The 9714-nt window shown below is 46.1% G+C and overlaps 1 protein-coding gene across 1 annotated transcript; it reads left to right on the top strand.

The window, feature by feature from the left end:
- The first annotated feature begins 463 nt into the window (after positions 1-463).
- Positions 464-9470, top strand: PAG3 (pregnancy-associated glycoprotein 3). Its single transcript, NM_001304568.1, has 9 exons — positions 464-551; positions 1627-1777; positions 2757-2874; positions 2973-3091; positions 4289-4485; positions 5405-5521; positions 7184-7325; positions 7413-7511; positions 9203-9470. The coding sequence occupies exons 1-9, from the start codon at positions 499-501 to the stop codon at positions 9350-9352; spliced, it is 1146 nt and encodes a 381-aa protein (NP_001291497.1). The 5' UTR covers positions 464-498; the 3' UTR covers positions 9353-9470.
- Positions 9471-9714: the final 244 nt, after the last annotated feature.

The following is a 9714-nucleotide window of genomic DNA, read 5'->3' as shown; positions in this document are numbered from 1 at the left end:
GCCAGTTCTATGTCCCTGGGCTGTCCCTGAAGAATTCACTTTGCCATTTGACAACTTATCCTCCTAGCAATCTCCTCTCCAACGAAAAAACAGGAATGCATATGTCATGAAGTGGCTAGCAAGATGACATTAAAACACAAGTGTCGAGCATGACCCCTAGTATCCATTTTTCATGATATTCTTAGCTTTTTTTTCTCCAAGTAGGCAAGGTTCTCCATCTTTTTAGATGTCCATGTTGGTCAGTTTGATTTTCCAGCCAAACTTCAAAGAAGAGATTGCAGTTCAATTCTCTGTATTCTGATAAGTTTCAAAGGCCACTCACCAAGGACACTGGTGAAGGTAAAGATTTTATCAAGACCTTTGTGTTTTTTTCAGATCTTTTAGTGGCCTAAAGGGAAAAACCAGGGCAGGTCAGAGCATATATAACTAGGGGCTCCTGGTCACCACTATATGCTAAGAATCCAAACTCCCCTGAGTACTTGGAGCTAGGAAATACACATGAAGTGGCTTGTGCTCCTCGGGCTGGTGGCCTTCTCAGAGTGCATAGTCAAGTAAGTATGGGGACTGTAAGCCACATCATATTCCTTTCTCGGATTTTTCTTTTCATCTGATCATTCTTCCACCCATCAGATTTAGAAGGGAATGGAATATTTCCCTAAGAGTCTTAAAGTTCAACTCTTACTTATTGATAAGTAACTTGCTATAGGAACTGTGTATCCCAAGGTCTTGGTGTAGATTTGGGTTGCACAAATCCTGGAGTCCAGTCATGTAATGACCTATTGAAAATGCAACACCTTGTAACTGTTCAGTGCACAGTCTATGCAGATGTTGATGTGGTCCTGTGGAATAGCACTTTCTACATTTTATTCAACATGTCCTCTTTTTTCCCTGTCTACTTCAGTGTGTATATGCCTATGTCTGCATCTCTGTATCACTGTCATTTATCTCTCCATCTCTTTGGAAGTCACTGGGAGTGTATTTCTCTTTGTGTTGTTTTCTTTTAATTTTTCATTTGACTCGTCCTTCCTTCTTAAGCCTCTGAATGTCCCTTACTTGTTCCTTATATCTTGCATTCTTTTTTCAACTCTCTCTTCTCTTTCAACTTGGAGAAAGATACACTGTTTTACACTGTTTTCTATCAGACAAGCAATGTGACCACAGCCAACTCAAAAACCTCTTGCATTTCAAATTGCTCCCTTGTAAAAGAGAATAAGAGTTCCCCTTCTACCTCCTTCCCTGAGATTCTATGAGAAGGAATGAGTGGGATGGCAACAGCAATGTTAATGGATGTCTTTGTTGAGACTTCTTATTTATCAGATACCTTATATCCATCACTTCACTTGTCCCCGAGATATTCTATTTGGAGGGTTTGTATTGTTACATTTCACCATTTTACCAAAGGGAAGACTGAGACACACATGATCATATGTCTTACCCAAGATTGCAGAACAGAACCTGTATTCAAATCTATGTCTTTGCCATGGTATATGCATAAAATTCTGATAATAATGTGCCTCATAAAATGATTAGAAAAGACACAGGGGCATTACAATGACAGTTATACATTAACACTGACAGCTAATTGTAGTATCTTCTTTGTTTTCTTTGTTGAATTCTTGGTGAAAGAATACCTCTAAGGAGAGTGAAGACCATGAGAAATACCGTCAGTGGAAAAAACATACTGAACAATATCCTGAAGGAGCATGTTTACAGACTGTCCCAGATTTCTTTTCGTGGCTCAAATCTAACTACTCACCCGCTGAGAAACATCAAGGATGTGAGTATTTTGGGAGGATGGTGCTCCACAGCGCCCCCTGGTGCTCTAGCCTAGCACTGGGGCTCATCTGGAGGTGCCAGGTGGGATGTTGGGGTTGGGTTCCTGCAGGAGGCAGAAACACTGGAAAACAGGGATCCCACACAGAGGAGAAGGCACTCTCATCCTCAACTGTTGGTCTTTGTGACTGGGCCTGGCAATTACCAGGTTGCAGGTAAACATCCATTTGTGTGTCAAAGATGTGTCATTAGTTTGCGGGCGATTGTTCCTTCTGAACTAAGTGAGCCACTCAGTTATAGAGGAAGAGTAAACCATCACTGATCAAAAGTTAGAACCAACTGCAAAGCAATTGTAAATCCCCAGGTAGAGGAATTCAGTTTACACAGATGCAAGAATAACAGCAGTAAAAAGTTACAGAACCTGTATTCTGAATATGGCCATAAGAATCACTATGGTTCCTGTTTTTAGATTAGAAAAAGGGCTTATTTTGTCTTCAAGATGCCTTCAAAAATGTCCATGCCAGCCTGAGAGATAGGCAAAGAGTAAATACATGTCAAATGAAAGGGTCAACTGTGTGCTGTGATCGGATGTGGTCTGAGTTTAGAGGGAGTGGCTGGGGTTGATCAAGAAGGACCTTCTCGAGAAGTGCATGCTAAACTGTGTTTGAAGAGACTACAGAGCTTCTCAAATGAAGGCACCAGGATTCTCTGGTGTCCAGCAGTCCTGGAAGCCCAAGGTTATGCCTCTGGGCTTCCCATGCACGAAGTACCACTTCAACGCATGGTCATAGAGTCAATATCCTGCATACAATGTAGCACAGGAAAAATATATCAAATTCACATACATCTGTGACCAAAGCCTGTGAGCTTCATGATGGTTAGAAAGTGATCTCAAGAGATATGTGACATCCAGAGGGAAGCACCAGTGTGGGAATAGAGGGTAGCCAGTTCTGCACTAACCCACTCCCTCCTTCTCCCTGTAGTTGATATACGTGGGTAACATCACCATTGGAACACCCCCTCAGGAATTCCAGGTTGTCTTTGACACAGGCTCATCTGACTTTTGGGTGCCCTCTGACTTTTGCACTAGTCGAGCCTGTTGTGAGTATGGACACCCTGTACCCGGATCATCCTTCACTTGCCCTGCCACCCTGTTTCCACCCTTGGCACCTGATGACACTCATCTCTTGTTTCTGCAGCTACACACGTTAGGTTCAGACATCTTCAGTCTTCCACCTTCCGGCTCACCAATAAGACCTTCAGGATCACCTATGGATCTGGGAGAATGAAAGGAGTTGTTGCTCATGACACAGTTCGGGTAACAGTGTAACAAATGCTGAGTCAGGACTGGCTATGGAGTGACCACTGCTTGCAAAACAGATGCAGGACCATCCGGCAGGACCCTTCCTAGCTTAACTCTCATAGATATTGGCCATCTTATCCACAGGATCCTGTCTCTTGGGAGGCAGTGCCCGTGGTGACACATGAGCAAACAAATTAGCTAACCCAGAGAGTGGCTTGAGGTGTGGACTTGAAGCTCCTCTGCCCATGAGCAGTTCAAGGTTCATTTTGCTGGGAGTGAGAAGAAGGGATAAAAGCTCCCACTTTCATATTCACAGACTGTTCCAGGCACTTTCAGGTGATAACTGGCTTAATCCTGCAACAACCCCACACAGCAGTTACTCTGATTAGCTCATGAGACATATGAAGAAGCTGCAGTGCAGACAGCAAGGGCCTTGCTGAGGGCACACATGTGGTAAAATGTGGAGTTAGGCTGGCTTTTCAGGACTGAAGTTGCTGTGGGGTGTTTGGGGACTGGATAAAACTGGTCTGGGGACCCTGGGGGCAATCAAGGGCTTCAGGAAGCCAGAGTTGGAAACTGAGGCTCTGAGAAGTCAAGGGGCCTGATAAATGAATTCTCATTCTAGAGGACGCTTGAGAGTCTAATAAACCTATGGCCTACCTCCCCCAAAATACCTGAGTAGTTCCCCTCTCTCTCTTTCTCTCTCATACACACTCACAGAAATACACACATATCCCCAAAAGTGAATTTCCCAGGCAGTAGTTTCATAGATCCCTGCAAGCAAGACTGTGTTTTCGGCTTCTGTCTTCCTGGACAGATGCAGAATCCACAGTATCTTTCAGAGAATGCAGTCCATTCCTGTCATTAGGTCACAGTGATACCAAAGAGAAGGCTATCTTGCTCTCGATTGTTTTGTCCATAAGGTATCACCACTGGGACCTGGCCTGACTCTTGGTTGCCCCACCTGGACAGAAGCCAAGAGGCAAATCTGACTCACTCAGGTGGTGTTTTTCAGAGGAGCAGATGTTTTAAAATTCACAGCCTCTCAAATGGAACCCCAATTCCCGTCCCAGCTAGGTCTAACCCTCTGTGGGCCACCAAAGACAGAGCCCAGCCTTAATTCTTCTCTGAGGATCTCATGGCAATGCACCCCAGCCCAGTCCTGGCCCCACTTCATGTATCTGTAAGCGGGAACACTCTTCTCTCCCACAGATTGGGGACCTTGTAAGTACTGACCAACCGTTTGGTCTAAGTGTGGAGGAATATGGGTTTGAGGGCAGAGCTTATTATGATGGTGTCTTGGGCTTGAACTACCCCAACATATCCTTCTCTGGAGCCATCCCCATCTTTGACAACCTGAAGAATCAAGGTGCCATTTCTGAGCCTGTTTTTGCCTTCTACTTGAGCAAGTAAGTCTGAGATGGACAATCCCTTTCTCCAAATTAGCTGTAAGATGCTTTCAGTTGCAAGAAAATTATAGAACACTTGATTAAGAAGTATCCTGAGAGATAATCTAACCCAGGATAACTATGGTCTCAGGGCCCTACCTTGCTTTACCACTGGCTTTTACAAATAAAATTTTATTGGAACACAACCCTACTCCTGGGCTCAAGACCAGTAACGTGGTCTAGGGGGGTGAGTGAGGAGGAAGGCTAATGGAAGGCAACAGTAAACAAGTTGAAAGAAAGGCATTAGAATTTGCTTATGAATTTGATCAGGAAGGAAGGTGAAGGATGGTGGATATCTTTCCTTCCTCGTTAGCATTTCACTGGGAGCCCAGGACCAGCCACCCAATTTGTGGAGCCAATGAGAAATGAAAGTGTGGAACACAAATGTTTGGGTCCCTTGTTCAAGAAATATTAGGCATTTCAAGAGAGGGAGAGCAGAGGTGGGGTCCCTTCTGAGTGTGGGGCCCTGTGGACAGTAGAGGTCACAGGCCAGTGGAGCCAACTCTGGGTGAACTGAACCAACACGCTTAGAACTCCCAGGCCTTGATTTTCCTGAAAAATGATGAAGTGGACAAGGGGAAAGCCAAATGCTTCAGCACCCTGTCCTCTGAGGGTGTCTGAGCACTCAGGTTGCTGGGGGTCCAGGGCATCTTCAGAAGACATAGTGGGCAGAGCCTAGCCAAGTGATTCAACTTCTAACCTCTGTGCCACTCAGTAGCCAGTAACAGACCTCAGTCTGGATCTCAATTGCTCCTAGACTCGATTTCTGCATCTGTACATGGGGACCTTATTAGGGCCTTGATGGGTGGACAAGCACAGCTCTCAGGCGGTGCTGTTGTTACTGTCCTCCAAGGATCGCCCCCATCACTTCTCTCTACAGAGACGAGCAGGAGGGCAGTGTGGTGATGTTTGGTGGGGTGGACCACCGCTACTATGAGGGAGAGCTCAACTGGGTACCATTGATTGAAGCGGGTGACTGGATTGTACACATGGACCGGTAAGCCTCTCCCTCTGAGGGTTAGTCCAAGTGATGCTCCCACTACTGTACATGGACACAGGCAGACACTCAAATGCATTCTCAGACACACAGTCACACAGACATATACACCACACACAATGACACAGACACACAGACACACGGAACCACACAACTGACTCATATAACATACACAGAGACACATAAAAACATGCATAGCTAGTCAGAGACACACAAACACGCACAGAAACATATACAAACCCACATGAAAACAAACACACAAGCACATAGATACACAAACAACCCGTGGGTTCGTAATCCCCAGGCCTTCTGAGCAAAGCTCTGACCAGGGTCCTAAAAGGGTCAAGAGAGGTCTGTGCAGCTGGGAGAGGGCTGCACTCACTGCCCTTTGAGGTGGGGAGCATGATTAGAGGACTCTACAGTGTGGTGAACAGAGGATCAGGGAGAATTTCTCCAACCTGAACAGAGTTATGATAAGATGACCAACTGTCCAGGGCTACCTAGGACATAGGAAATTCTCAGTACAGATAAATATCTGTTTAAAAACAGGGACAGCCCTGAGAAAAAAGGGAAAACTGGTCTTCTTAAGGAGCAGCTACCTAGCAGTGGAGAGAGGTTGCCTGCAGTCTTAAGACGTGAAAGCAACTAATAAAAAGGACACCCCACGTTCTTGGGCACACAGTGGGACAGGGGCTATAAGAGAGAATCAGGAAGGTGGGATCCAGGAGTGACCTGAGGACAAGAGGCGTAATTGATAGGATTCTGTGTGATACCCTCAGACAAAAGCTGACCTGTCCTTTGGAGTTTCTGTGGGCTAGTCATGTATTTCCTGGCCAGGGCCTCAGGGTCTGAGCTGGTTGTAGGAGCAGTGCTGGGAGACATCCTCTCCCAGAGGAGCCCCTCTCTCCCCCTACTCTGAGAATATGCTTCCCTAGCGACTCTACATCTTCACTCTGTGTGTGACCTGTTATTTGTTCCCCACCAGATACAGCTCTCTGGATGTTACTTATTGTTTTCTAAGCCTTCATTCACTCATTGAACAGACAAGCATTGGGCATCCACTGTGTGCCAGGCACTTTAGGGAGGCAAGGAGAATAAAACTCGCCCTCACATCTAAGAAGGCAGATGTACATGATGTGACCTGCCCACATAGTGAATTGTGACTTTGGTACATGCTAGACATGAGGAGGAGAAGGCAATGGCAACCCACTCTGGTACTCTTGCCTGGAAAATCCCAGGGACGGCGGAGCCTGGTGGGCTGCCCTCTATGAGGTCGCACAGAGTCAGACACGACTGAAGTGAGTTAGCAGCAGCAGCAGCAGCAGACATGAAGAAGGGTCTACAGAGAGTGACCAGGACAGGAGACTGATAAACACTGGGGAAAACTTCCCGAAAACAGTACAATTAAGCTGTAAGATGAGAAGAAATTTGCTAGTCAAAGTGGAGTGGAGTCTTCTAGGAAGGAAGATCAGCTTGTGTCAAGGTACAAAATATCCTGGTGTATTCAAGAACTGCATTTGAGGATGTCAAGAAAGATGCTGTGTCAAGAGCAAAAGAAAAGAGGGCAAGAGACAAAGGGCTGTTTATAAGACAGTTGGGAAGGGGCAACTCTGGGGAGACTCAGAATGACCTTGATGCCCGCTTTCTTCTATTGTCTCTCAGCATCTCCATGAAAAGAAAGATTATTGCTTGTTCTGGCAGCTGCGAGGCCATTGTTGACACTGGGACATCAGCAATAGAAGGCCCAAGAAAACTGGTAAATAAGATACACAAGCTCATCGGCGCCAGGCCACGGCATTCCAAGGTGAAGGGTCATGCCCCAGAGTCATTCCCAGTCTCCACACACAACAAGTATCTCCAGGGCCAACCTCTCTCCCTCTCTCTCTAACAGTACTACATTTCATGTTCTGCGGTCAATACCCTGCCTTCTATTATCTTCACCATCAACGGCATCAACTACCCAGTGCCAGGTCGAGCCTACGTGCTCAAGGTGAGGGGACAATACTGAGGGTTGGTTCTCAAACTGGAGCTTGTGGGAACCCTTGGGCTACTGCTGGGATGAGCTTGCCATCTGGAGGCCATGTCACACTGTTGCAGATGCTGCTGAGCCCAGTGGCTGGGCCAGTGCCTCCCGCAAAACCAATCACTTGAGAGTAAAGGGCCATATGGGACACTGATCTTCCAGAAATAAATGTGGAGATGCCACACCATATGGCATGGTGGGAGTCAGGAAGAGGGGAACACTAAGGTTCACAGTGCTCTAAGAGCTTCAGTTCAGTCTGAACCTTTAGGTGCATGAACATGGAAGTCAGCTCTAGCAGTCCGTGAAGTAGGCCATGTTACAAGGAGAATGGCTGGAGACAGTCCCAGTGTGATGTCCCAGCATAAGATAACAGTCTCCCTTTCCTTCTCAAGGTTTTTCTGGTTTGGATGATAAATTACGTAGTCAACCTAGTTCTCAGGTACATCTTCCCCTTGCTCAAATGTGCCTCCTTTGTGAGTTGGGATACCCGACCCCTCTGTGGGGAGGTTGGATACTAAGGTGAATAAAGGGTGCACAGTGACTGCTCAGCCCTGGCACAGGGTGGAGGCTTCATGTCAGCTCCCTGTGGGAGTTCAGAGCAGGCTGATGGGCTCAAAGAAGGCGTTGAGGAAGAGAGGGAATTTCAGGAATTCTAAAACCACAAACTCATTGAGCCATATGGAGGGTTGCTTGGTTCTAGGCAAAACTGCACTGGATTCCATGCAAATGGCATCCCAAGGTGCTCTGCTTTGGGGCACTGGGGACTTAATCAGGGAGATTAGGGCTACAGACTGACCCGTGGGGATGGGGAACCAGAGTACATTACCCACCCAAGCCTGGAGTGGCCAAAGAGGGTGAGTTTGGGCCAAGGAGGCTTCCCAGCGTTCCTGAGTTAAGCCTTCAAGAACGTGTTTGGACACTGCTCTATTTAAGAGGGATAACCAACAACGAGTTGCTGTGTAGCACAGGGAACTCTGCTCAGTTATATGACAGCCTGGATGGGAGGGGTGTCTTTGGGACCAGGACACCCAGATACATATGGTTGAATCTGTTTACTGTCCATCTGAAACTCAGAATATTGTTTATCAGCTATACTCCAATACAAAATAAAGTTTTTAAATAAAGTACAGATTGTGGGGACATAGGAGGAGAACCAGCATTCTCTGTAGTGAATACAAGGAGCAGGAGTCAGAAGGAAAGAAACAGGGAGTGAGGAGAACTATGGATACACTTTTTCTTTTCTAAATAATTATAATGAAGTGTGGCTAATCTTCAGTGTTGTGTTAAGTTCTGCTGCACAGCAATGTGACTCAGTTATACACATAAAAATATACATATGTATTTTAAATTCTTTTTCATGTGGTTTATCACTGAATATTGAATATAGTTCCTTATGCTCTACAGTAGGACTTTGTTGTTTTTCATACCTCTATTTCCCCAATTCCCAGTCCTCCACTCACCACACCCTTCCTCATGACAACCTCATTTCTTGGGCCTCTTTGGTTTTGGATGAACTCTCAAATCCTCTGCTGCTGAGAAAACCCCTTGATACTTACCAAAAGAGGGAAATAAAACAAAGAATTGTGCTGGGTCTGGATAGTGGGGGGAGTCACCGGTAAGGGCTCATGCTGACTGGTGTGTGTCTCTGACTCCCCCAGGATTCTAGAGGCCGCTGCTATTCCATGTTTCAAGAGAACAAAGTGAGTTCATCTACAGAGACCTGGATCCTGGGCGATGTCTTTCTGAGGGTGTATTTCTCAGTCTTTGATCGAGGAAATGACAGGATTGGCCTGGCACGAGCAGTGTAAATGCTTGGAGTGGTTCAGGAATCAGTAAGGCCGCTCCTAACACACACTCACTCACACTAGGGCACTCCTGCCCAGGATGGTGGTGAACTGTATTTGGTGGTCTGTACACCCTATTCTCAGTGAAGAATAAATGGTTTCACTCTTAATGGTGCTGAAACAAATTGTTGCCCCTGTTTGTGTCTGGGAGTGAAAAATCTAGAACCAAGTCTGAATCAAAATTGAGAGAAGCCCTACTCCAACTGGCTTAAAGGAAAAGGGAGGCTCATTGAAATGATTCTGGGAATCCAGGACACAAGAATCAGAGCAAATACAAAGATCTCAGTGACTGGACCCAAGAAATCAGAAGTCATCAATTCTCTTTC

This window comes from Bos taurus, chromosome 29 (assembly GCF_002263795.3).
Source record: "Bos taurus isolate L1 Dominette 01449 registration number 42190680 breed Hereford chromosome 29, ARS-UCD2.0, whole genome shotgun sequence".
NCBI classification, from domain to species: domain Eukaryota; kingdom Metazoa; phylum Chordata; class Mammalia; order Artiodactyla; family Bovidae; genus Bos; species Bos taurus.
Note: the sequence above shows the minus strand (reverse complement) of the source record. Positions and strands in the feature narration are given on the sequence as shown.